The sequence below is a fragment of the Sphaerodactylus townsendi genome, linkage group LG15 (assembly GCF_021028975.2).
Source record: "Sphaerodactylus townsendi isolate TG3544 linkage group LG15, MPM_Stown_v2.3, whole genome shotgun sequence".
Taxonomy (NCBI): Eukaryota; Metazoa; Chordata; class Lepidosauria; order Squamata; family Sphaerodactylidae; genus Sphaerodactylus; species Sphaerodactylus townsendi.
The window spans coordinates 37602248-37630124 of record NC_059439.1 but is presented as its reverse complement, the minus strand read 5'-3'; the positions used below and the strand labels follow the sequence as shown (position 1 = coordinate 37630124).

At 51.4% G+C, this 27877-nt stretch overlaps 1 protein-coding gene across 5 annotated transcripts in view; it reads left to right on the top strand.

The window, feature by feature from the left end:
- KDM6B (lysine demethylase 6B) overlaps window positions 1-27101 on the top strand; it is an 87733-nt gene extending 60632 nt beyond the window's left edge. For all 5 annotated transcript variants that reach the window (XM_048516399.1, XM_048516397.1, XM_048516398.1 and 2 more), the window contains 13 exons: window positions 794-2775; window positions 6734-6860; window positions 8958-9063; window positions 10098-10303; window positions 10911-10975; window positions 11284-11352; window positions 13733-13881; window positions 15497-15611; window positions 15821-16008; window positions 17873-18014; window positions 18666-18792; window positions 24458-24628; window positions 24979-27101. In XM_048516399.1, coding sequence (XP_048372356.1) covers window positions 794-2775; window positions 6734-6860; window positions 8958-9063; window positions 10098-10303; window positions 10911-10975; window positions 11284-11352; window positions 13733-13881; window positions 15497-15611; window positions 15821-16008; window positions 17873-18014; window positions 18666-18792; window positions 24458-24628; window positions 24979-25002 — 3471 coding nt within the window. In that variant the 3' untranslated portion in view covers window positions 25003-27101. The remainder of the gene's footprint in view (window positions 1-793; window positions 2776-6733; window positions 6861-8957; window positions 9064-10097; window positions 10304-10910; window positions 10976-11283; window positions 11353-13732; window positions 13882-15496; window positions 15612-15820; window positions 16009-17872; window positions 18015-18665; window positions 18793-24457; window positions 24629-24978) is intronic.
- The last annotated feature ends 776 nt before the right edge of the window (window positions 27102-27877 follow it).

Here is a 27877-nt window from a genome sequence, read left to right as displayed (position 1 = left end):
ATCTCAAAAAGGATATCGAAGAGAGAGAAAAAGTGCAGAGAAGGGCAACGAGGATGATTGAGGGACTGGAGCACCTTCCTTATGAGGAGAGGCTGCAGCGTTTGGGACTCTTTAGTTTGGAGAGGAGACGTCTGAGGGGGGATATGATTGAAGTCTATAAAATTATGCATGGGGTAGAAAATGTTGACAGAGAGCAATTTTTCTCTCTTTCTCACAATACTAGAACCAAGGGGCATTCATTGAAAATGCTGGGGGGAAGAATTAGGACTCATAAAAGGAAACACTTCTTCACGCAGCGTGTGGTTGGTGTTTGGAATATGCTGCCACAGGAGGGGGTGATGGCCACTAACCTGGATAGCTTTAAAAGGGGCTTGGACAGATTTATGGAGGAGAAGTCGATTCTATGACTTCCAATGTCTTGATCCCTCCTTGGATCTCAGATTGCAAAATGCCTTAGCAGACCAGGGTGCTTTCGGGGAGCAGCAGCAGCAGCAAGAAGAGCCATTGCTTTTCTACACCTCCTGCATGTGAGGCTCCCCCAGAGGCACCTGGTGGAGCCACTGCAGTAGCAGAGAGCTGGACTAGATGGGATCCCCTCTGGTCTGATCCAGTCTGGCTGAAATGCTTTCTCTCATGTTCTTAAGGCCATTGCTTTCACCTCCTGCACGTGAGCTCCCAAAGGCACCTGGTGGGCCACTGCAAGTAGCAGAGTGCTGGACTAGATGGACTCTGGTCTGATCCAGCTGGCTAGTTCTTATGTTCTTATGAATGTTTCCTTTCCCGGTCTCTGCAGGGGTCTGACCATTACCAAACGCCGGCATTACAGCAATCCAACTCTGCCCAGGAGAGCAGCAGCCGCAAACCGCCCCCACCGCTGCCCCCGCCGCCACGTTCAACGCCTTGCCTTGCTTCCCGCATGCCACCGCCCCCACCCATCACGAGGGGGGCTCCACCAGCCGTGGCTCAACCACCCACTGCCCCACCACCGTGCCCCCCGCCGCCACCGCCGCCTCCTCCTCCCGCTCCATTGCCCTGGCTGAAAGGACCAGCATTCAGTGATAAGGCAGGAGAGGGCAAAACCAGCGTGGACCCCCTCGATGAGATCTTGTTTGGATGTGGGGAACCCCACCGGGGGGAGCCCCCTCCTCTGGGAAACTGCGATTCCAGCTGCAGCTTCCAGGACTCAGACACCAGCAGTCCGAAAGGGGCCTTTGTTCACCCTGGGGAAGGGGCCGCGGAGAAGCCGAGCCCACCCGCTTCGGCCAGCCCTGAGTGCGCGCCGGGCCCCGACTTCTGGCTGTCGGAGAGTGGCCGGGAGGAGACGTCTTCGGCTGGGGCCACCAGATCCTTGACCCCGACCCCCACAATTACCTCAGGAACCTTCAGATCGCCAGAGAGCCCCCCTCAGCCGCCAACGTTGCCCCCGCCCCAACCCCCGCCGCTTCCTCCTCCTCCTCCACCTCCCCCACCACCCCCACAGCAGCCCCTGGCCCCCTACGCCAAGACCCCGGACCCCGCCGTGGCGCCCCCAGCCACAGAAGCTGCCCCGTCCCGCCTGTTTGACTTCGCCAGCCCCCCGCTGGAGGATCAGTTTGAGGAGTCCCCCGAGATCTCTGCCGACGGCTTGGCGAACATCATGAAGATGTTGGACGAATCGATCCGGCAGGGAGAGGAGGAGCGCGAGGAGAGCTTCCCGCCGCCGCCGCCCCCCGCCCCTCTGCTCCCGAGCCCCCCGCCTTTGGCGAGACCAAAGCCCCCCGCCCCGTCCCCTGCCTCCTTCGATTACCCCAAGCCCCCCGGGCAGGATCCGCCTGAGCCCCCCTGCTTGTACCGCTTCGGCAAGCGAGACAGGGAAGAGCGGCCCCCGGCAGCCACGGCCGCGGGAGGGGGAGGCCGGTTCCCCCACCACAGCACGGCGTCTCTGCTCAAGTCTTTGGCCACCGTGTTGGAGGGGCAGAAACACTCCTACCGGCCCAAACCGTTGGTCTCCCCTGGTGCTAAGGCTGTTTCTCCAGCCGGGGCCGGCCAGAATGCCGGACCTCACTTCTCTACCTCAAGCCAAGCCTGGTCCGGAGGGGTGGGGGGCACAGGGGAGCGGGCAGCGACCCCCCCTCCACCCCCCGCGACCCGGCCCATCAAGACCGAATCGGAGGTACTTGAAGAAATCAGCCGTGCTTGTGAGACGCTGGTGGAACAGGCGGGACGTGAGCAGAGCCCCCCTCGTCCCGCCACGCCCCCTCCGCCCGCCACCCCTCCGCCGCCTCCCCCTGCCTCCCCTCCGGCCCCTCCCACCCTGATTCCCACGCCCCCTCCGCCCCCTCAGCACCCCAAGGACGAGTCCCGCAAACGGGACCGGGAGCACCGGCGGCACCGGCGGTCCGGCAAGGACGGTTCGAGGCGGCACCGGGAGAGCAAAAGCCACAAAGAGAAGAACCGGCAAATCCTGGGCAGCTTGGACGTGCAGAGCTCCGAGAGCCAGGCCCGGGAAAACGGGGCGAAGCCGCCCCCTCCGGCCGCCCCCCAGCCCGAGCGGAAGCCCCCCCTGAAGAAGGAGGAAGGGACTGTCGGCTCCGGTTCCACCGTCATGTGTTCCGCCGACCTCCTCAAGCTGCGCTCGTTCACCGAAGGCCCTCCGAAGGAGCTGAAGATCCGCCTCATCAAGGTGGAGAGTGGCGACAAGGAGACCTTCATCGCTTCCGAGGTGGAGGAGCGGCGCATCCCCTTGAGCGAGGTCACCATCAACCACCCGGCTGCGGAGGTGGTGCGCGCCTGCAAGTGAGTGTCGCACAGTGGTGGGATCCAAAAATTTTAGTAACAGGTTCCCATGGTGGTGGGATTCAAACAGTGGCGTAGCGCCAATGGGGCTGGGCGGGGCACGATGGGGGCTTGGCCGGGCATTCCGGGGGCGGGGCATTAATAATTTCTCCGTTACTGTAAAAAACTCTTACTGTAAAAAAAAGTTCCTAATTTCCAGCTAGTATCTTTCTGTCCATCATTTAAACTCATTATAGCAAGTCCTATCGTCTCCTGCCAACAGCAACAACTACTTCTCCTCTAATTGACTGCCTGTCAAATACTTAATACTTTCAAATACTTCATTTTGTTTCTAGAAATCAAAAGAAGGAGACTTTCCTTAAACAAGGAACTTTCCCATATTTCTAAAACCTGTTTTTAAAACAGCCCAACAGGGAGAATTGTCCCGTTTTCTACCTTCGCTAACCAGCCACATAGGAAACAACAGGACTTTGTGATTTGTGGACCTAATGGAATTTCTAAGGGAAAAGCAGACCCAATGAGTAACCCCCTCTCGGCACACACAAATAATTAGCAACCCACTCTCGGGAACTGGTGAGAACCTGCTGGATCCCACCTCTGGTGTCGCCCCCCCCGCCCCCGGCCTGGCCTGCATTCCCCGTCTCTCTCACACGCTGTCCACAGAAGCGAGAGTCAGCCACCCGTTTCGTGCCAAAGATGTCTATAAGGGACAACCGTGCACGGATGATAAAAGGGGAGCGACTGCAGGGTCACAGAACAGGAAGCGGGCAGTGTTAATCCAGGGGGAATTCCTCTGCCCGTTGTTTGCCCCGCAGTTGAGATGAAAGGCAGTTGAGGGGAGTTCCTGGGGAGGCATAAGCGCAGGGGCGTTGTGGGGCTGGGTTCCGTGTCCCAGGAGGTATGTGGGGAAGGGGGGTGTTGGGAAGATGAGGTCGAAGGGTTTGCAAAGGGGGAGGGCCTCGGAGCAGCGTGGGTTGCGTTACTCTCTTCGGATACGTTCTGCGGGAGAGTTTGGCCTCTCCTCTTATTTGACTTCCCAATGTTTGGGCAGTGTTGAGAGCAGGGCTGGGCCCAGATAAGGGAGACTTTTGGGGCTAAAGTCCAGGAGCTGAGAGGCTGGGTTGGGACGGTGCCCTCTGTGTGATTCTGTGGGTCAAGAGAAGGGGTGTGGGGAGGCTGTGGACCACAGCGAGGTCTCCGCTGTCGCAGCCGCTTCGTACCAGAGGCCTGGCCCTTGGTTCTACTATAACGAAAATGGGGTTGTCTAATAATTGTTACAACGGCCCTGTGAGATAGGCCAGCTGTGTGTAGATTTGGGGGAAGGGTTGAGGCTGAGAGAGTGACTCGCTTTATGGGGCCCACCTTGGAAGCTGGAGGCAGAGGCGACGTTTGAACCTGTGACCTTTAAAAAGTAGCTTTAAAAAGGGCTTGGACAGATTTATGAAGTCGATCTACGGCTCCCAATCTTGATCCTCCTTGATCTCAGATTGCAAAGGCCTTAGCAGACCAGGTGCTCAGGAGCAGCAGCAGCTGCAGAAGGCCATTGCTTTCACCTCCTGCAGGCGAGCTCCCAAAGGCACCTGGTGGGCCACTGCGAGTAGCAGAGAGCTGGACTAGATGGACTCTGGTCTGATCCAGCAGGCTCTTTCTTATGTTCTTAAGGCCCTTGCTTTCACCTCCTGCAGGTGAGCTCCCAAAGGCACCTGGTGGGCCACTGCTAGTAGCAGAGAGCTGGACTAGATGGACCCTGGTCTGATCCAGCAGGCTCGCTCCTTATGTTCTTAAGGCCACAGCTTTCACCCTCCTGCAGGCGAGCTCCTCAAGGCACCTGGTGGGCCACTGCGAAAGTAGCAGAGAGCTGGACCAGATGGGACTCTGGTCTGATCCAGCAGGCTCTTTCTTATGTTCTAAGGCCCTTGCTTTCTCACCTCCCTGCAGGTGAGCTCTCAAAGGCACCTGGCAGGGCCACTGCGCAGCAGAGAGCAATCTAGATGTGGACTCTGGCCTGATCCAGTTAAGCAGGCTTCCCTGTTCTTATGTTCTTAAGGCCATTGCTTTCACCTCCTGCAGGCGCTCCCCAAAGGCACCTGGTAATCAAGTAGTAGCAGAGAGCTGGACCAGATGGACCCCTGGTCTGGACCCAGCAGGCTCTTCATGTTCTTAAGGCCCCCAGCCACCTCCTGCAGGTGAGTCTCCGGTGGGCCACCGGCGCAGTAGCAGAGAGCTGGACCAGATGGACCCCTGGCTCGATCCAGCAGGCTCTTTCTTATGTTCCACAGCCACCTCCTGCAGGCTGGAAGCCCCCCGTGCTGCACCTGGCGGCCACTGCGAGTAGCAGAGAGCTGGACTAGATGGACTCTGGTCTGATCCAGCAGGCTCTTTCATGTTCTTTAAGGTCTTGCTTTCTCACCTCCTGCAGGTGAGTTCCCAGCACCTGGGTGGGCCACCGCAAGTAAAGCAGAGAGCTGGACCAGATGGATCCCCTGGTCTGACCCAGCAGGCTCTGCTCTATGTTCTTAAGGCCATTGCTTTCACCCTCCTGCAGGTGAGTCTCCCAAAGGCACCTGGTGGGCCACTGCAGGCAGAGAGCTGGGACCAGATGGGATCCCTGGTCTGATCCAGCAGGCTCTTTCTATGTTCTAAGGCCCCTTGCTTTCACCTCCCTGCAGGTGGTGAGCTCCCAAAGGCACCAGGGCCACCTTCCTCGCGCAGCAGAGTGCCGGGACTAGATGGACTCCTGGTCTGGATCCAGCAGGTTTCTTATGTTCTGCGTCTTTGCTTTCACCTCCCGCAGGTGAGTTCTCAGCACTCCAGGGCCACTGCGAGTAGCAGAGTGCTGGACTAGATGGACTCTGGTCTGATCCAGCAGGCTCTTTCTTATGTTCTTATGTCCTTCTGTATCGCAGAGCAGTCTTAACAGCCACCGCGCTACAACAGGCGCAAGATTTCTGCTGCCGATGCTCTCCAGCCTCAAGTTGAGAGGCTAGCTAGCTGATGAGAGGGGGCCCACTTTGCACATGCTCAGTGGCACTCCTGGCACCTGCGCACAAGAAGGACTCACACACACGAGACAGGTGGTTTTCAAAGCAGCTTAGGAACTGATCAGAAATCCCAGCTGGAAAGAATGACCTCAGAGTCGAAAGATTCTCTGCTGTGAACATTCTGTGGACGCCCTGGGGTTTATTTCTTAGAACCCGTCCGATCTCCTTTTTACAGGGTGCTCGGAGGGATAGGAAAGGTCTCTGCCTTCCCCCACCCAGGGCATAGGTTGGGCCATGCTTGTGTTACAACTGTTCGCATTTGGGCAAACAAAGGCTTCAGCGGTTCCCCAGAACATTGGCTTTCTTTAATTAAAAAAAGGAAGAAACAGACAGCTGCAATATTCCAGTCCTCATGGTGTGAAAAACTGGGGGGGAGGGGCTTCCCTGCCAACCGTGGCCCGTTCGTGTCTTCCTATAGCAGACAGAGGCCCGATAAAAATACATACAGAAGACCGAATGCCTTTCTTCTCCCCTCTTTTAACTCACAACATCCCTGCCGGTTAGGCTAGATTAAGGGTCTTCAAACTATGGCCCTCCAGATGTTCAGAGACTACAATTCCCATGAGCCCTACCACTTAGTCATGCTGGCAGGGGCTGATGGGAATTGTAGTCTATGAACATCTGGAGGGCCATAGTTTGAAGACCCTATGGAGAGACAGTGATTGGCTCAGAGTTGCTTCATGGTGGAGTTGGGGACCTAGATCAGGTCTTACTTCTTCAAGTGTAAAAGGCTACCTGTGATTTTGATTTGTGTGTTCCTGCATGGCAGGGGGTTGGACTTGATGGCCCTTGGGGGTCTCTTCCAGCTCTGATGATTCTACCCTTTCCAGGTGGGGCTGAACCAAACCTGTGTCTTCCTTGGTAACTGGTTATTTCCCCCACAGTCTCACCGTCTCTTCCTGTCTCCCCGGTTCCAGGCACCACAAGGTAAAGGGGAAATTTAAGGAGTCTTACCTGTCGCCCGCCCTGTCCGTCAAGCCTCACATCAACTCTGATGAAAAACTCCCCCGGGACAAACTCAACCCTCCCACGCCAAGCATCTACGTGAGTGTCTCCGTCGTGGGGATAATGCTGTGCTCACAAGTCAGTCGGGACGGGATACGGGGATCCCCAAAAAACATTGGCTTTCTTGGATAACAAAATGAAGTTGCAAGTTGGTAGCTCACACGGGGTGTATGCAAAGGACCTGAATAATATCCGTGTTGGGTTTGGCTAAGGCAGGGTTCTGCAACTTGCGGCTCTCCAGATCTTGACCATTCTCTGTTTGTATGCCCTAAATACAATAAGATACGCATGAAATACATGAATTCCATTTTCTTGCAATGTTCTCAGTGGCATGAGTGTTATAAGATACCCAATCTCCTGAACAGCTCTGATGTGCTCTTTTGTGAAACTGTTGCAAATTTTATACTGGAAATTAGTAATTTTAACTGTATTTCTTAACCTTGTCTTGTTTTAAAAATTTGTCCTGTTTTATATGCCAATAAAGGCTTGTGTTGTTGTGGCTAAGGCAGGGGTCTGCAACTTGCGGCTCTCCAGATGTTCCTGGACTACAAATCCCATCAGTCCCTGCCATCATGGCCAATTGGCCATGCTGGCAGGGGCTGATGGGAATTGTAGTCCATGAACAACTGGAGAGCCGCAGGTTGCAGACCCCTGCTGAGGCAAGGGGAGGCCGTCATTTCGGGCCCTCCTGTAGCAGGCCAAGGTTGGGTAAAATAGGTGTCGAAAGATTCACATCTTGCTTTCTTTCAAGGCAGTTAACGTTAGCAGGAGCTCTGGGGATCTGGGCTGTGGAGGTCTAGCGTCAGTTCAGTCAGAACGTGTGTTTTGGTTCCTGTCATAACAACAACCCTGTTCCTTTGGGTTTCGGTTGCAACGTGCTCAACCTTTTGATTTCATTTCATTCTTCCCAGCAAGGGTCTCTTGGGGCTTTTGACCCTTTAAGATCACACTGTTCCTGCAGCTCTTTCTACAAAGAGGACTCTTTATAGCAGTGGCGTAGGAGGTTAAGAGCTCGTGTATCTAATCTGGAGGAACCGGGTTTGATTCCCCGCTCTGCCGCCTGAGCTGTGGAGGCTTATCTGGGGAATTCAGATTAGCCTGGGCACTCCCACACACGCCAGCTGGGTGACCTTGGGCTAGTCACAGCTTCTCGGAGCTCTCTCAGCCCCACCCACCTCACAGGGTGTTTGTTGTGAGGGGGGAAGGGAAGGAGATTGTCAGCCCCTTTGAGTCCCTTACAGGAGAGAAAGGAGGATATAAATCCAAACTCTTCTTCTTCTTCTTCTTCTTCTTATTTACATTTTGCCTTTGAACCCCTTCTTCCGACCCTTCTGCTTGCGGTCCGCACACCTTTCTGGAGTGGGCTGCGTGTTGCAAACTGAGCGCAGAGCACTCCTTCCCAGGATTGGGGCCTTCCTTGGCCGCATCGGGATTCTGTTGCGCAGTCTTGCCTTTGTTCCCTCGGAGAGAGACGGCCTCTGACTCAGCGGTTGTGAGATTCTGTGTTCTGAGATAGCGGATAATTTGGCGCCGGAGTCTCTTTCGGAGTGTAAACCGGCCTTGGCTTCCCTTTACCAGAGCTGAGGACGAACTGGGCGTTGCGCCGGCTTTCTCTTTTCATGATAAAAGACAAGATCAGATTCTTGTAGCTTTTCAGCTCTACCCACAAGATCCAAGAAATCAAAGGGAAATTTAAAGCACGGCTAAAAAGTAAAGGCCTCTGCAAGCACTGAGTCATTACTGACTCACGAGGTGACATCACATCACGTTTACTAGGTAGACTTTGTGAGGTGGTTTGCGATTGCTTTCCCATGTTTGGAAATGAATTCCTGCTCTATCACCTGGTATTTCATATCGTTCCAAAGTCAGGCATCTGAAAACAGTCATTTTGGAGGCAATGATGGAGTGACCAGATAGCTCAGACTGTTTGCCCACAAGTTGAGAGCCAGCGTGGCGTAGTGGTTAAGAGCAGGTGGATGCTAATCTGGAGAACCGGGTTTGATTCCCCGCTCCTCCACCTGAGTGGCGGAGGCTTCTCTGGTGAACCGGGTGTGTTTCCACGTCTGCGATTGCTTTCCCCGGTCGTCTACACTTTATCCTCGGTCACTCATTTCCTCTCCTCTCCTTTCTCCTCAGTTGGAAAGCAAGAGGGACGCCTTCTCACCGGTGCTTCTGCAGTTCTGCACTGACCCCAAAAACCCCATCACAGTTATCCGTGGCTTGGCTGGCTCCCTCCGCCTCAGTGAGTCCACACACACCGCCCGGGGGTGGGGGTGGGGGGTGGATGGTTGCATTGGGGTGCTTAGGGGCTGAGCGGGCAGTCAAGGGAGGGTCTATGGATGAGGGAGAGGAGAGGAGAGGGAGAGGAGAGAGGAGACGTCTGAGGGGGGATATGATTGAAGTCTGTAAAATTATGCCTGGGGTAGAAAATGTTGACAGAGAGACATTTTTCTCTCTTTCTCACACTACTAGAACCAGGGGGCATCCATTGAAAATGCTGGGGGGAAGAATTAGGACTAATAAAAGGAAAGACTTCTTCACGCAACATGTGATTGGTGCTTGGAATATGCTGCCACAGGAGGGGGTGATGGCCGCTAACCTGGATAGCTTTAAAAGGGGCTTGGACAGATTGATGGAGGAGAAGTCGATCTCTGGCTACCAATCTTGATCCTCCTTGATCTCAGATTGCAAAGGCCTTAGCAGACCAGGTGCTCAGGAGCAGCAGCAGCAGAAGGCCATTGCTTTCACATCCTGCATGTGAGCTCCCAAAGGCACCTGGTGGGCCACTGCGAGTAGCAGAGTGCTGGACTAGATGGACTCTGGTCTGATCCAGCTGGCTTGTTCTTATGTTCTTATGAGGTGGGGTCTAGGAAGTGGTTGAAGGGAAGGACTTGCGTCACGGTTGCCTGCACCATCTTGGGAAATTCCTCAAAATGTGGGGGGTGGAGCCTAGGGAAAATAGGGGGAGGGGCTTCCGTGGGGTACAGAACCTTTCAGGGCAGCCATTTTGTCCTGGGGAAGTGATCCCTAAAGTCTGGATATCAGCTGTAATCACAGGAGATCTCCAGGCCCCAGCTGGAGGTTGGGAACCCTCAATGTCCATGGTGGGCCCCCCCCCCAGACATAATCAAGTTCAGAAACTTTGAGGTGGGGGAAGAGTCGGAGGGGAGAACGCTTGCCAGCGTGGCTCCTGGGAACGTGGCACGTAAGCCGGTGCCGTGGGCAGCCTGCAGTCTTCGGTATCCCTCCCTGACCCCTTCCTCCGTCTTCCCTCAGACCTGGGTCTGTTCAGCACAAAGACGCTGGTGGAGGCCAGCGGAGAACACACCGTGGAGGTCCGCACGCAGGTTCAGCAGCCGTCGGACGAGAACTGGGACCTGCAGGGGACGAAGCAGGTGTGGCCGTGCGAGAGCAGCCGGTCCCACACCACCATTGCCAAATACGCCCAGTACCAGGCGGCCTCCTTCCAGGAGTCTCTCCAGGTGAGAAGAGAATCCTGCTTCGTTCTAGAACACCCCCTCCCCGCAGTGGCCTAGTGGTTAATAGAGCAGGTGTACTCTAACCTGGAGGAACTGGGTTTGATTCCCCGCTCTGCCACTTGGGCTGCAGAGGCTTATCTGATGAACTAGATTAGCTTGTGCAACCTCCAACACACACTAGCTGGGTGACCTTGGGCGAGTCACAGTTCTTGGGAGTTCTCTCAGCCCCACCTACCTCACAGGTAGGGAAAGGAAGGAGTTTGTAAGCCCCTTTAAGTCTAAGGAAAGAAAGGGGGGCAATATAAATCCAAATTCTCCTTCCTTCCTTCCTTCCTTCCTTCCTTCCTTCCTTCCTTCCTTCCTTCCTTCCTTCCTTCCTTCCTTCCTTCCTTCCTTCCTTCCTTCCTTCCTTCCTTCCTTCCTTCCTTCCTTCCTTCCTTCCTTCCTTCCTTCCTTCCTTCCTTCCTTCCTTCCTTCCTTCCTTCCTTCCTTCCTTCCTTCCTTCCTTCCTTCCTTCCGTGAGGATTTCTGTGGCAGAAAGAGGGGTAGTGGTCTCCCTCTGAATGCAGGGGGAATGATTCTGTTTTGACCTTTTCTTACCTTGGGGCAGGAAGACAAAGAGAGCGATGAAGAGGAAGCAGAAGAGCCGGACAGCACCACGGAGACTCCCCCCAGGTGTGTAGTCCCTTCCCCAACTCGAAGAGAAGGCGGGGGGGGGGGGGGGGGCTGTGAGGCTGTGTGCCCCTCCCCCCCCCACTGTGATGGCATTTTGAGAAGATTGTCAGTCAGAGCAGTGGTGGGACACGGAAGCGAATTCACTCCAGGGAGGCGGCAGCCAGGAAAGGATTTCTTAAAATGTAAACAATGGGGGCTTGGGAGGAAATGAGGCGCAAAGTGGGCGGGGACTTGGAGAGAGAAGCCCCGCCTCTGCGCCCGCTTCTCCCTTCCGTCCTAACGTTGTGTTTGGCTTTTCATCCCCACAGCAACCCTGACCAGAAACCTCACCACATCATCAAGTTTGGGACCAACATCGACCTCTCGGATGCCAAACGGTGAGGGAGGGGCGTGCACCACCAATGTCTCAAGCTCTTCTTTCTCTGCACCCCCCCCCCCCCAATGAGGATGCGGGAAAGGCCAAATACCAATCGCTTGACTACAGGAACCGGGTCTCGGCCCTTCAACCTTTGGTCAACCACGCCGGGAGTGCTGCGTTTTCATCTCCCTCTGAACGTTCTGCCTTTTGACATCGAGATACTTATTTGCACTGTTGTTTCTCTGCATCCCTGAGAGAGAGGCCGGGACCTCTGAGAATTGTCACAATAACAAGAACAATCCATCTGATCCACATCTGCATAACTGGCACTGTTGCGCCAGTTATGCAGATGCGGATCAGATAGATTGTTTTTGTTATTGTGACCTCTTGAGAATCGTGCCTGAAAAACACATGACTGGGTTCACGCCAGGCCTCCACCTGACCCCTTTTTCTCCCTTCCCTTGTGGTGATTTCCCCTACTAAAAAAATGTGGACTATGATCTTATCTTCTTTCCGTCTCTGCCAGTGAGCTGTGACTCACGAAAGCACCTGCCGGTCCAAAAAAAGTTGTGCAGCATTTATTGGCCCCTGCCAGATCCCCATAAGAACGACCACATACATGTAAGACCTTTTTACTGGACTAACCAGATTAGCCCAAGGCGTTTTCAGCAAACTTGTGGACTCGCCAGACTTCTTCCTCAGGCTGGGTGCTGCGAATGTTTAAGACTGTTTTTAAAAATTGATTCTATAAAATCTGTATCTCATTCTTCTGCCGCTGCAAGGTAGACAAAGGTTGCAAGGTAGACAAAGGTTCTCAGGCTACCTGTTCAGAGAATCATAGAGTTGGAAGAGACACTCAAAGGCCATCAAGTCCAATCCCCTGCCATGCAGGAACACACAATCAAAGCACTCCCAACAGATTCAGTCTCTGCTTAAAAACCTCCAAAGAAGGAGACTCCACCACACTTGGAGGTAGTGCATTCCACTGTCAAACAGCCCTTACTGTCAGAAAGTTCCTCCTAATGTTTAGGTGGAATCTCTTTCCCTTCCCCTTGAACCCATGACTCCTGTTCCTGGTCTCTGGAGCAGCAGAAAACAAGCTTTCTCCCTCACCAACATGACATCCCTTCAAATATCCAAACAGGGCTATCATGTCACCTCTTAACCTTCTCTTCACCAAACTAAACATCTCCAGCTCCCGAAGTCTCTCCTCATAGGGCAGGGACTCTAGACCTTTTCCCTGTGAGGACTGACCTTGCTGTTGTTTTTCAAAACTTTATAATATCCAGCCTAATAAAGAATTTGAAGAGTTATAACGAACTTGGAGGCTTGTGGGGCATTTTGTTTGACCCAATAACGGCTTCAACGTTGATTCCGTAATTCGTCATTTTACTTTTTAAGGTCGGGATTCTCTGGTCTATATTTTGTTTTTGTCTTTGCTGCCACCGTGTGGCCATATTGGGTCATTACAACGGAGGGCCACTCATAGAGATTAGCTGCCCTTCTGGGCGGAAGTTCAGAAATCCGTTTGCTCTCTGCTGCCTCCCAGTGGCCATTTGGGCAACGGCGCCTTGCTCTGCCCCTGCTGTTCACCCGGGGCCATTGGTAGCCATTACAAGAAAGCAACATGACAGTCCTCAACAATGAGTGTCTTTGCTGCCCTCCCATTTTTTGCCGTGCTGCTCATTAGTTAGAGCTTTTTAGTTGTTTTCTCTGTTAATATATTGAACAGTGGGGAGGTTTTTGCTTCCTGCTGCCGATTGGAGCCCAGTAGCATCTTGGAGACCAAGAAGATCTTTGGGGGGTGAACTTTTGAGAGTCAAAGTTCCCTTCATCAGAAATCTCACATCTTGAAAATCTCATTGGTCTCGAGCTGTTCGGTTGTAGACCACCAGGGCTACCCTCGGTCCCTCTGAGAGAGCCAGTGTAGTGCAGTGGTTAAAGGCAGGTGCACTCTAATCTGGAGAACCGGGTTTGTTTCCCCGCTCTGCCACTTGAGCTGTGGAGGCTTATCTAATGAACCAGATTGTCTTGGGCACTCCCAACACACGCCAGCTGGGTGACCTTGGGTGAGTCACAGTTCTTCGGAGCTCTCTCAGCCCCACCTACCTCCTAGGGTGTTTGTTGGGGGGGGGGGGGCAAGAGAAAGGAGATTATAAGCCTCTTTGAGAAAGGGGGATATAAATCCAAACTCGTTCGTTCGTTCGTTCGTTCGTTCGTTCGTTCGTTCGTTCGTTCGTTCGTTCTTTCTTTCTTTCTTTCTTTCTTTCTTTCTTTCTTTCTTTCTTTCTTTCTTTCTTTCTTTCTTTCTTTCTTTCTTTCTTTCTTTCTTTCTTTCTTTCTTTCTTTCTTTCTTTCTTTCTTTCTTATGAACTTTTTCCATTTCCTGTGCCCTGCAGGTGGAAGCCACAGCTACAGGAGCTGTTGAAGCTGCCGGCTTTCATGAGAGTCACCTCTACAGGGAACATGCTGAGTCACGTGGGGCACACGATCCTGGGCATGAACACAGTGCAGCTCTACATGAAAGTGCCTGGCAGCCGCACACCGGGTAAGGGACGAGTGTGTGTGTGTGTGTGTGTGTGCGTGCGTGCGTGCGTGCGTGCGTGCGTGTGTGTGTGTGAGGGGACCACTCGTCTGCCTCCAGCGCAGTGCTGCTGTTGCTCCTGAGCACCTGGACTGTTAAGGCATTTGCAATCTCAGATCAAAGAAGATCAAGATTGGTAGCTATAAATCGACTTCTCCACAAATCTGTCCAAGCCCCTTTTAAAGCTATCCAGGTTAGCGGCCATCACCCCCTCCTGTGGCAGCATATTCCAAACACCAATCACACGTTGCGTGAAGAAGTGTTTCCTTTTATCAGTCCTAATTCTTCCCCCCACCATTTTCAATGAATGCCCCCTGGTTCTAGTATTGTGAGAAAGAGAGAAAAATTTCTCTCTGTCCACATTTTCTACCCCATGCATAATTCTATAGACTTCAATCATATCCCACCTCAGATGTCTCCAAACTAAAGAGTCCCAAACGCTGCAGCCTCTCCTCATAGGGAAGGTGCTCGTTTCCAGTTCCAGTTCGTTTCTTTGCCCACTTGGTCTTCACCTTCAAAGGCCCAGATCCGCTGAGGGCATTTCTTCCCAAATGACGCCCCCTCCTCATCGGTACTCTTGTAAGACTGCATTCTGGTTTTGCCTTCCATCCTATCGGGAGGTGAGATCGCACTCAGCTAAGGAGCAGGGCCTTTTCAGCTGCGGCCTAAAGTTATGCTATTTCCTGTTTCAGGAAATTTATTTGGCTCTCTTCCTTCCTTCCGGTTACTTTTTTCTCTTTCCTCAAAGGGGGTCTGAGAAGTTTGCTTTTGGCAACTAAAGGGTTTTTTAGTCTTTTTTTTTTAAAAAAAAAATGCGTTCGTTGCTGACCATAAATCAATCCCCAGAAATATAAGCTTTACTCTAGAAGATAGAGCTTCTACTCTAGAGCTGTGGCTATGCTGAACTCCGCGGCTTCGTGTTGATGTGTTTGGGGCTGTGTAGGGATGGGTGGAGGAAGGGGAAAGTGAGGATGGGGTATGAGTCTGGAATTGTGTGCATCGAGGAATGCTGCTGTAAATTTCGTTGTGCGTGCACAATGACAATAAAGTGCTTGTGCTTATAAATGTGCTGAAAAGCAACACGAAGATCTGTGTGGTTTAGCAACGGATGCTGTGTTTTCTCTAAGCCTCCGTCCCACTCGGGGTGCTGATTCTCCCCTAGGACCGTGGTGGCGAACCTTTGGCACTCCAGATGTTATGGACTACAATTCCCATCAGCCCCTGCCAGCATGGCCAATCCCATCCAGAGACTGGATGGGATTGGGCCAAGGGGACCGAAGTTCTAAACAGGCAAAGAACAGCTTTGTCTGTTTGCTTGTGGAATTGGGGGTCTCCATAAGAACATAAGAACTAGCCTGCTGGATCAGACCAGAGTCCATCTAGTCCAGCACTCTGCTACTCGCAGTGGCCCACCAATTGGCCATGCTGGCAGGGGCTGATGGGAATTGTAGTCCATGACATCTGGAGTGCCAAAGGTTCGCCACCACTGCCCTAGAACATTTTCCAGAAACGACCCGCGGAGGGGGCATGGGGCCAAAGCTCATTTCTTGGGGTTCTGACGGGCGCCCCTTTCTCGCAGGTCACCAAGAGAACAACAACTTCTGTTCCGTGAACATCAACATAGGGCCTGGCGACTGCGAGTGGTTTGCAGTCCACGAACATTACTGGCAGAACATCAGTGCCTTCTGTGAGAGGTGGGCGGTGCGGGAACTGTGCGGGGGGGGGGGGGGGGGCGGGGGCGGATCCCCACCTGGCAAAGTGCTAGACTTTGTCTGCTGGCATCTCAGATGGAGCCCTCCCTCGCACAGCGGACTCTGGCAACAGAAAGCGACGCCCAGTTGCGCTGTCAGCAGAAAAATGGGCCCAGGTTGTTTCTGTCTCACTGGGCGCTGTTTTTGCACAGGCACAATGTGGACTACCTGACCGGCTCGTGGTGGCCCATCCTGGAAGATCTGTACCAGTCCAACATCCCCGTCTACCGCTTCATCCAGCGGCCGGGAGACCTCGTGTGGATCAACGCCGGGACCGTGCACTGGGTTCAGGCCACCGGCTGGTGCAACAACATTGCTTGGAACGTTGGCCCGTTGACAGGTAAAGGGTGGGGCCGAGATCAAGCCAAGAGCTGAAGGGACTTCTTATAGCTCACATGCGGGGTTGAACAGCACAAGAGTCACATGCCAGAGGTCTAAGAACGAGTCCCCAGCCTCTGTAGGTGTGGGGCTGGAAGAGACTGGATGGGATTGGGCCAAGGGGACCGAAGTTCTGAACAGGCAAAGAACAGCTTTGTCCGTTTGCTTATGGAATTGGGGGTCTCCAGAGAGGAACGGTCTTGTCCAGTTAGCAGGGGTAGTCCCGACTTCTTCCCCTTTGTGAAGGATCAAATTTCTCCCATATTAGCTCTTTACGAAATTCCTGATCTGAAAACTATTCATAGATGGGATGCTAGCAAAATTCGTGACTGGCTCTAGAGATGCTCTACAAGACAAACAACTTGCTTCCACTCAGAAATACTCCCCATGGTTCTCTTGCGTCAAAAAGAACAAATGTTATGCACAATATCTCACAAATCTCAAGGAAGCACACCTAAGGAAATCATTCACTTCCCTGAGATACCAGATGTTTAAATCAGAACAATTACTGGGGAGATATTCTAAAACACCAAAAGAGCTACGTGTATGCAGATGTAGTTTAAATCAGAGTGACGACATAATACACTACACACTTCATTGCCCTTTTGACTCTGCTATCCGCAACAAACATATCAATGATATCCTGTCAGGCTTGACAGGTAGTGAGGAAGAGAAAGTTTGCTTTCTGATGGCGGACATGTATGCTGAGGTTACATTTAAAGTAGCGATATTCATGTTTTTAGCAGCGAAAATCAGAGAACGTTTAACTGATGTTCAAAACATACAAGCTAAGTCCCCTTCCGCACACGCAAAATAATGCGTTTTCAAACCACTTTCACAACTGTTTGCAAGTGGATTTTGCCATTCTGCACAGCTTCAAAGAGCACTGAAAACAGTTTGAAAGTGCATTATTCTGCATGTGCGGAATGAGCCTAAGTTTTTATAAAGCTGGTTAGAAAACCTTTATAATTACAATCAGATCCTGCTATGAGTAAATATATGATACTTGCTTCGGTAACTTAACACTATTAGAACTGTAATGCTTCTACACTCTAAAGCTTGAAAAAATATTTTTGTAAACTGTGGGGAGTAGGGCTTTGGTTGAAGTATCTGTTTATGTGTGCATTGCCTATGGCTAATAAACACTGAATTGAATTGATTGTGAACTAGTTTTCAGAATCCTGGTATGGCAGGGAACGCACAAGGAAACATAAAAGTAGCCTCCGATTACAAGACAAATAAGTCCCCCCCCCCCACTTCAAGGGAATCCACAGCCCGACTGGTACCTGCAAGCCAATTTTCTTAATTGAAACGCAGCCGTCAAACAACTGTCCTGCAGTGTATCGTCGAAGGCTTTCACTGCCGGAATCACTGGGGTGCTGTGCGGCTTCCGGGCTTTATGGCCGTGTTCCAGTAGTTTTTTCTCCTGACGTTTCGCCTGCATCTGTGGCTGGCACCTTCAGAGGATCTGAGATGCAGATGCAGGCAAAACGTCAGGAGAAAATGCTACTGGAACACGGCCATCCGGCCCGGAAACCCCACAACACCCCAACTGTCCTTCAGTCTACTAATTGAAATTTTACATAACGTTCCTGTTAATTTCTCAGTGAGGAGGGTGCAGGGGAGAGCGCCATCTTCCAGAGGGATCAATACCCTTGGCTTTGCCTGTGGGAGGGTCCCCCTAGGCAGGGACATTTCTGACCTCTCGAGAGGAAGACCAGTGGTGCTCTCAGAAGCCGAGCGGAGGAGTCCGGGATCTGCTCCGGGGGCGCGTCGTTCCCGTTCTTTCCCACCCACCCACCCACTGTTCCCGTTCTTTCCCACAGCGTACCAGTATCAGCTGGCCCTGGAGCGCTACGAGTGGAACGAGGTGAAGAACGTCAAGTCCATTGTCCCCATGATCCACGTCTCTTGGAACGTGGCCCGCACAGTCAAGATCAGCGACTCGGACTTGTACAAAATGATCAAGTGAGGATTGAGCAACCCCCCCAAGCGATCTGCTTTGTACTGGTTCTGCTTTGTTCCGCTTTGGACTGGTTCGCCCCTTCTCCCCCCCCCTCCCCCAGCCCCACCCAAAGTTCCTTTGCTGGGCAAAGGAGGTGCTGAGAACAGGCACTGGCGTCGTGGTTAAGAGCAGGTGCGCTCTAATCTGGAGAACCGGGTTCGGTTCCCCCGCTCTGCCACTTGAGCTGTGGAGGCTGATCTGGGGAACTAGATTAGCTCATGCGCTCCCAACACACGCCAGCTGCGTGACCTTGGGCGAGTCACAGTTCTTCCGAGCTCTCTCGGCCCCACCCACCTGTTGTGGGGGAGGGAAAAGAGATTGTAAGCCCCTTTGAGTCTCCTTACAGGAGAGAAAGGGGGGATAAAACCCAAACTCTTCTTCTTCATCATCTCTTGGGGGGAGATGATGTTCTTCCATGGGGTATTGAGTGAGTCATTCTTCCACCTGTGTCCCTTCTATTGTAAAGGCAAGGACAACGGATTTAATATAGGTGGGGAGGCGTCATCCTCCCCTCCCCTTCAACCTCCATGCCTCCTGCCGGTTCTCTGTCCCAGGTAGAGCTTCTGGCATGAGTGGATCCAGGTGTGTTGACTTCTCCGTGTGTTCTCTCTCAGGTATTGTCTGATGCAGTCGATCAAGCACTGCCAGGTGCAGCGGGAGAGTCTGGTGCGGTCTGGGAAGAAGATCGCCTACCAAGGCCGGGTGAAGGATGAGCCAGCCTACTACTGCAATGAGTGCGACGTAAGTTTTTATCTTTTATTTATTTATTTACTTACTTACTTACTTACTTACTTACTTACTTACTTATTTTATTGATAGTTTTAATGCTGGACGCCAAGTGGTTTATATGGAACGCTGTAATTTTATGTTTTAATGATGTTATTTAATGATATATTATTTATTTGTTGCTACTATTGTTTATGTAGCACTATTTTGTTGTTCACCGCCCAGAGCCCTCAGGGGATGGGGCGGTGTGTGTGTGTGTGTGTGTGTCTGTGTGTGTGTGTGTACGTACGCACGCGCACACACACACACACACACACACACAGACGTAAATAAATAAATAAATAAATAAATAAATAAAGTCTCCCAGGGCTGCTGGTGCCAACTCCTCTGTGTGTGTGTGTGTGTGTGTGTGTGTGTGTGTACACAAATAAATAAATAAAGTAAGTCTCCCAGGGCTGCTGGTGCCAACTCGTGTGTGTGTGTGTGTGTGTGTGTGTGTGTACACAAATAAATAAATAAAGTAAGTCTCCCAGGGCTGCTGGTGCCAACTCGTGTGTGTGTGTGTGTGTGTGTGTGTGTGTGTACACAAATAAATAAATAAAGTAAGTCTCCCAGGGCTGCTGGTGCCAACTCGTGTGTGTGTGTGTGTGTGTGTGTGTGTGTGTGTGTGTGTGTGTGTGTGTACACAAATAAATAAATAAAGTAAGTCTCCCAGGGCTGCTGGTGCCAACTCGTGTGTGTGTGTGTGTGTGTGTGTGTGTGTGTACACAAATAAATAAATAAATAAAGTCTCCCAGGGCTGCTGGTGCCAACTCCTCTGTGTGTGTGTGTGTGTGTGTGTGTGTGTGTGTGTGTGTGTGTGTGTGTGTGTGTGTGTGTGTGTGTACACAAATAAATAAATAAAGTAAGTCTCCCAGGGCTGCTGGTGCCAACTCCAGTGTGTGTGTGTGTGTGTGTGTGTGTGTGTGTAAAACGCCAAAATAAATAAAGTCTCCCAGGGGCTACGCTTGGTGCCAACCTCTGTGTGTGTGTGTGTGTGTGTGTGTGTGTGTGTGTGTGTGTGTGTGTGTGTGTGTACACAAATAAATAAATAAAGTAAGTCTCCCAGGGCTGCTGGTGCCAACTCCAGTGTGTGTGTGTGTGTGTGTGTGATTTTCCCAGTCACCCGCCATCTTCAGAGCTGCATTCCAGGGTCCCTATCTCCATCCTGCAAAGACCTGTCTCTGCATCAGAGACTTCGTGTTCCTCTGCGGGGGACTGCTCTTTCCCCGCTTGCGCACGTCCCCCGTGCTCCGTCTGGGAAGATTCTTGTTGATTCTCTCTGGCAGGCTGGAGGTGTGGCAGGGCAGTTGCTGCTCGTCTTTGAGTTCTTCTTGTCCCAGCTCTGCTTCGGGATTGTTACTTCTCCAATGTGGTGTCGTGGTTTAGAGCAGGTGGATTCCAATCTGGAGAACCGGGTTCGATTCCCCACTCCTCCACCAGAGGGGCAGAGGCTTATCTGGTGAACCAGATGTGTTTCCGCACTCCTACGTTCGTGCTGGGTGACCTTGGGCTAGTCACAGTTTTTCGGAACTCTCTCAGCCCCACCTGCCTCACAAGGTGTGGGGAGAGGAAGGGAAAGGAGCTTGTCAGCCACATTGAGTCTCCTTACAGGAAGGGGGGGGGTAATAAATCCAAACTCTTCTCTTCCTTAACGTCTGTCTAGGTCAGTGATGGCGAACCTTTTTGAGACCGAGTGCCCAAATTGCAACCCCAAACCCACTTATTTATCGCAAAGTGCCAACACGGAATACTGAGGTCTTAGTTTAGAAAAAAACGGTTGGCTCCGAGGCGTGCGTTACTCGGGAGTAAGGTTGGTGGTAGTCGGTGGCTTTGCTTTGAAGCAACCGTGCAACTCTTCCAACGGGTGAATCACGACCCTAGGAGGGTTTACTCAGAAGCAAGCCCCATTGCCAGCAACCAAGCTTACCCCCAGGTAAAGGATTGCGCTTTAGTTCTTCGCATGAAAATCAGCAGGGTTTAATAGCACTTAACAGGGTTACCAACACTGCTCCTCCAAAACTAGGTCTTAGGTTTAATGCTAATAATCGAGCCCAGCGGCCCAGGCCAACCTAGATGTGGGGGGGGGGGGGGGGGCCTCTGTTTGCGTGTGTCCACAGAGAGGAATCTGAGTGCCACCTCTGGCACCTGTGCCATAGGTTCGCCACCACTGGTCTAGGTGGAGGAAAGAGCCTTTAAGTCGCAGCCCACTTATCGGCGATCCTGTCCAGTTTTCCAGAGACCCTCAGAGGTGGTTTGCCCTTGCCCTGCCTCTGCGTGGTGACCCTGGGTTTTCTGGCTAGTCAAGGCTGACCTGTTTAGCTCCTCAGATGAGGCTCGGCCGGACCCTCCAGGCCAGGTCATAATAGATGGTTTTCAGCCAAGTGGCAGCTGACTTAATGGGGACGCGGCCTCAGGAGGGAGGCAACGGGGCTGGCCTTTATCTGTCGCCTGATGTAGGCCGCCTTCCCTCCCTCCCTCCAGGGTGCTCAGGGCCACGTATCTGGTTCTGCTTGCCACCATTTTGCCCTCTCCGCCACCCAGGGCGCTGGCTCAGAGGGTTGAAGGGCATTTCTGGGAGTAGAACTGTCAGGTTTCCGAATGGGGACGTGGGAAGGCAGATCTCTGCCTGCCTTTCTCTAGCACGGCGACTGGGATCCTCCCAGTTCCAACCCCGGAAGGGAAAGTGGCCCTGGGCCTCCGTTCTGATAGAGACCTGGGAAGGAGCCGCCCTAGAAGGCACCAAGACTTGGGGAGCTGGATTCGAGTCTAGGAGCTCCCGAGAGACCAACAAAGATATGAGTTTTTTTGAGAGTCAAACTTCCCTGTTTCAGATATGTGACTCCCAAATTTTGTTGGTCTCTCAGGTGCTACTGGATACGAATCTGGCTTTTCTACTGCAGACCAGCAAGGTTACCCGCCTGGAACCAGGAACTAGGGCCGTGGTGGTGAACCTTTGGCACTCCAGATGTTATGGACTACAATTCCCATCAGTCCCTGCCAATTGGCCATGCTGGCAGGGGCTGATGGGAATTGTGGTCCATAACATCTGGAGTGCCAAAGGTTCACCACCACTGAACTAGGATTTCACCACTAGAGGGAGGTCACAGATAAGTGGATGAATACGGCCTTTATGAGGCCTTCAAGATTAGTTTAGTTTGGAGAGGAGACGTCTGAGGGGTGATATGATTGAAGTCTATAAAATTGTGCATGGGGTAGAAAATGTCGACAGAGAGAAATTTTTCTCTCTTTCTCACAATACTAGAACCAGGGGGCATTCATTGAAAATGCTGGGGGGAAGAATTAGGACTAATACAAGGAAACACTTCTTCACGCAACGTGTGATTGGTGTTTGGAATATGCTGCCACAGGAGGTGGTGATGGCCACTAACCTGGATAGCTTTAAAAGGGGCTTGGGCAGATTGATGGAGGAGAAGTCGATCTGTGGCTCCCAATCTTGATCCTCCTTGATCTCAGATTGCAAATGCCTTAGCAGACCAGGTGCTCGGGAGCAGCAACAGCAGAAGGCCCTTGCTTTCACCTCCTGCATGTGAGCTCCCAAAGGCACCTGGTGGGCCACTGCGAGTAGCAGAGTGCTGGACTAGATGGACTCTGGTCTGATCCAGCAGGCTCTTTCTTATGTTCTTAAGGCCCTTGCTTTCACCTCCTGCCTGTGAGCTCCCAAAGGCACCTGGTGGGCCACTGCGAGTAGCAGAGAGCTGGACTAGATGGACTCTGGTCTGATCCAGCAGGCTAGTTCTTATGTACTTATGTTCTTAAGATGCCCAGCTGAGGAAGCAAGGGGGGCGGCACAGGCACAAGCCAAACATCTGAATGGGGTCTCCATTTGGGGAAGTAGCATCCGAGTTTGCCCCCCCCCCCCCCCCCCAGTGCTTGTGGACGACGTATTGGGCCTGGGACCGTGATAAACTCCTAACCCTCTTGGCCGTGGGGTCTTTGTAAATCTCCTAAGCCTGGCTGCGGAGTTTCTGGCAACAGACCTTCCCCCATGTGATGCTAGGCGTCCCCGCTAATCTTTTCCTGTTGAAATGCATTCCGAAGGCCATTCGCAAATCACGCCTCCTCCGAGCAAGCGAGGGAGCATCACAGCTGATGACAGAGGAGGTGAAACAGGGATGGGGCCCAGAAAGCTCACGCCGCGGTCAGCAGCGGTCCGGGATTGTAACCACTGGAAATGCTTCCGGTTGCTTCCCCGCGCTGTGTCTGTGCACAGCTGAGTTCTTTGTGTATGGGGGTGAGGGTGGGTGGGGGTGTGTGTCAGAGAAAGGAACAATGCCCAACTCATATCCCCGTTGATACCACCCTGAGATGCCTGCGGAGATTTCTCACTTGGGTGTGAAGTTCACTATTTGCTTGCTTGTTTTTGTAAAAGATTGCAGGACTTTGGTATAAGGAAGGCTCATAGCGTGCGTCCGCAAGTTCTGGCGATCCAATATACAGGATTTGGGACGGGGAGGGGGTTTGTTTGCCAAAACTGTAACAGAAGCTGAGGAAGTAAAGCAGCGTTTTACGATCTAGATTGAAAACCAAAGAGGAAGCAAGGGGGGGAAGGGTAATGCATCCAGGCCGTGCTCGAACTTACCTGCCGTTTGCAGAGGAAACAGAGGGAGAATTTGCATTTGGGGGTCTCTAGGAGTAGCCTGTCCTGGCTTGTGGGGAGAGGCCCGGTCAACCCCCTCCTAGTGGCAGGGGAGGGACGGACCTTCGCTTTCCCTACCTTGTGCGGTAACTTTGCCAGGAGTATCCTTTTTGATGAGGAAACGGCAGAAAACATTTTGCCAGGATGCAATTTCTGCAGAAGCAAAACTTTTTTTTAAAGTTCTGTCTTGAAGCGATTTGGAAATATATCATTCATTGAACATTTCCTTTTCTTCCCTAATTTCTTGCCAAGAGTTAATTTTTCCTTGGATATTGATCATTTCTTTATATAATATAAAACCATCATTTTTTGGGGTGGTCGCAATGTAATAAGCTATCTAAAGGGAACGTCAGAGGTGACGTCGGAACGCTTCAACGCCTGTGTGTCTCTTTATCCGTATTCCAAATAAACCTCTCCTTATTACATGCTTTTCTTTCTAGTACGTTTCTCTCAAATAGGGTAGCCTCGCCGGCCATATATAATTATTTAGACCGGCGCTTTTTAAATAGCGCCTCTCTATCTAGTTTGATTATTCTTTGGCTTGAGGTTTTTAATCCAGTCTGTAAACCAAAAGCAATATTGCTGTGAAAGTTTAATACTTTTAGAAAATAGAATTTAGTGTTTGGCTTTTAATTTTTGTTTAACTTCCTTGAGTTGTCTTGAGAACGGTGGACTCTAAATAAAGTAACCAACTTAATACCTGTTTCTACACACGCACGCACACACCCTGGACTTTGCGGGGAAGGCTGGGGAACTCCTGGATACTTGAGGTAGAGCCAGGGATGGCAGGGCTTGGAGTTTAACGCCCTAGAGTCCATCCTCCAAAGCAACCATTTTATCCGGGGAACTAGAGATATGTCGGAATTCCAGGAACTCTCCAGGCCTCACCTGAAGGTTGGCAGCTCTATCGGTGAGGGGCGGGACTTCCGCCTCGTGGGAGAGATGGTCATAGAGTTGCGTCTCCCTTTTTGTCCCCCTCAGGTGGAGGTTTTCAACATCCTTTTTGTGACCAGCGAGAACGGCGGCAAGAACACCTACCTGGTGCACTGCGAGGCCTGCGCCCGCAAGCGCAGCGCCTCCCTCCACGGCGTTGTCGTCCTCGAGCAGTACAAGACAGAGGAACTCATCCACATCTACGACAGCTTCACGCTGGTGAGTCTGGGAAGGGAGCTGGGCTTGCTGGAGCGCAAGCGCCACGAAAGACCTCCCGCTTTTCTGTTCTGTTTAATTATCCATGCACCTCCTGCCCAGAGTTTGCCCTTAAGCTTTCTCTACCGATGGATAAGCAGAAAAGCAATGGTGCCACCTGTTGGCAGATAAAGGGATTTTTTCTAACCTGGGCTCTTCAGGGCACTTCAGAGCGGTTCAGTTAACTCCAGTGCACTCCCAAGGAGGTTGTGGAGCACATGTAGCGGGAGGGGGTAAATAGAAATGTAGACAGCTCTTGTGGCTGTGCTAACTTAGGGGACACATCTCCTATTAATTTTTCCTTTCCTCCACAGGCTGCGGCACCTAGTTCAAGATGAGCCATACCACGCCTGGACTTGGACGTCTGGGTTGTTTCTCCAAGCTGGCCTCTCCACCGTGTGTGTGTGTGTGTGTGGTGGAGGGGGCTGTTCTCGCCTGGCCTCCCCTCCTCCCTCTTTCGCATCTGAGCCTTTGATGCACTCACTTGCGCCTGCTCCGAGCCAAGGCGGGTGGGACAGAACCGGCAGACTTTGAGGTTTGCCGCCGCCGCTGCCACCCCCCCCAACTCCCCCGGACACACAATGGATCCTTTTTAATTTATTCTTCAAAATGAACCTTTTTTCCCCCCTGAGTGGTGCTGATTTTGTATTAAAAGAAGAAAAAAACTGGATTTAAGGGGGGGGGGAAGTACGATAAATAGAAGGGCAGAGAAACTGATCGCCAAGGTGTCCCGGCTGGCCTCTCTAGTGGGAGAGGAAGCGTGGGCCGGCGTCCCCGTCCCGTGTCAAAACCCACCGTGCCCAAGCGCCTCGTGGACAAGGATCCGGGGGCTTCAGTACAGAAGAGACGAAAGGACTTTTCCTTCACCTAGAGCATTACCGTTTCGCTTTCTCGACGAGGTCGAAAGTGGACGCATGGAACGGAGCGGCGCCTCGTAGTTTGGGGCCGTGGTTTGTGCTGGGGTTTCTTTTCTAAACATACATTTTTTCTCTCTCTCTTGTCGGAAATTTTAAAGGAAGAAAAAAGAGAAGTCAAAAGGCAAGCAAGCAAAAAAGTTTAATACGGGTTTCTTAACACAGGACTTTTTTGTGTGTGGGGGGGTTCATTTCTCTCTCTGGTTGAACTTCTCTTTGGGAGGGGGGAGAGTGTACATTGATTTCTATATATTGGTGGGGAGGGCAGGGGCAATTTTTCGCGTGTGGTTTTTAACTACGATGATGGATATTGATTTCTTACATCCTTTTATATATTATATATATAAAAATATAAGGAGGAAAAAAAATCCTGGTTTGTATTAGAAACTGCTTTTTAAAAACACAAAACATAAAAACACAACAGAAAGGAGTCCTTCATGTGAGGCACTGGGGGGGAATCCCCGTACAATGGTTAAAAAAAAACAACAGCCCTGCAGAGAGGGCTTGGTGCTGGCCCCAAATCAGACACACGGGTAGATGGGAGAATATTTTGCAAAAATGGGGGAGGGTGCCTGCTTCTCCTCCCCCTTTCCTAAGGGGTTCTCTTAGCCCACCCTTATGCCATTTTGGGCTGGGGAGGGCTCACAAGGGACTCTTCACACTGTCCCAAATCTTCCCTCCTTACCTGTAAAAATCCCTTAACTTTGCCTAACCCTTCATTCTTTTCCCCTTTCTTCCCTTTCTTCCATCCATCCATTCATCCCGCCTCCCTCGCACCCCCCAGCAACTTTGCATGCTTTTGGCTCTAAAGTTCTCACTCCCAAAACATAGTTTTAAAACCAGAAACGTCTCAGATTTGGGGTAATTTTTTTTTGTTTTACTTTTATATATAAGTATATTTTGTGTGTTGTGCGTTTGTGACTTCATGCCTCACAATTGTTTTGCAATTTTGTAAATGTCTTCTTTCTCTCTTCCTTGTTTTAATTTATATGTCCTCTTTTTTTTTTTTTGGTAATGATTTCTCTATTTATTGGTCCTTTATTGGGGGTTTGATCCAGCTTTTTTTTAAAAAAAAGAAGAATCTTTTTACAATGTTGTTGTATCTGCTTTTTATTTTTATTTTTAAAGCCTTTTGTGGTTTCTTTTGGAATTTCTCGCTGGAATTTTTTTGTTTTTGAGTTTCCGGGGGGAAAAAAATTGTCTTGATATTTTCAACATGGTGCTCAGTTTAATCCCGGATCATCTGTCGGTTTCCTTTTCATGTTTTTTTTTTAGCAGAATTTCACACCACCCTGCATTATAGTGCTCTCTCTTCCTTCCGAAACCTGCACTTTTCAATTTCCCAATTGTTTTTCTCTCTCACAAACACACTGAAATAAAACAGATGAACATCTAGTGTCTTTGGAAAGCAAAAATTTTTAAAAATGGGGTTCTTATTGTACAGTAGGGGACAAGGATAAACAAATCTTATTTTGTAAATGTAAAAAAAATTAAAATTAACTCACAGAGATTAAAAAAAAAAACCAGCCTTTTCTCTCTCTCTCTTTTCTCCTTGTTTTTATATCTTTGTTCTGGATTGGGGAAGAGAATTTGCAATTGATCTCGTGGGGCCCCAGGGCTCAAAATCGCATTACCCCTTTCTCCTTTGGGTGGGGTGGGGGGTTCTTAAACAAGGGTTGAGGACTCCCCCCGGTAGGGCATGGAGTGGATCTCCTGGAATTCTCTAGATCACAGGTGTCAAATTCGCGCCCCTCCAGATGTTATGGACTACAGTTCCCATCATCCCCTGCCAGCATGATGCTGGCAGGAGATGATGGGAACTGTAGTCCATAACATCTGGAGGGGTGCGAGTTTGACACGCAAGCTTTAAATGCCTGAAATCTGGAGAAAATGGGAGAATCATTATACCTCACTGTGGCCCCGTCCGCACATGCAGAATAACGCACTTTCAATCCACTTCCACAATTGTTTGCAAGTGGATTTTGCTATTCCGCACAGCTGCAAAGTGCACTGAAAGTGGATTGAAAGTGCATTATTTTGCATGTGTGGAAGGGGCCTGAGGGCCCTCCCCAGATCCCCCCCCCCCACCAAAAAAAAACCCTCCAGGTATTTCCCAGCCCAGCGTTTGGCAGCCATTCACTATCCTTTCCTTGTACGACCGCAAGCTTAGTCAGGGGTGGGAGTTTGCCTCCTATTGTCAGGACCTAATGGGCGGGTGCCGTGACGTGGCTGACTCTGGAAGAGAAGCATCCTTGGAATTTGAGTGAATGGGAGATCCTTCCACCCTGCCTTCCCTCCC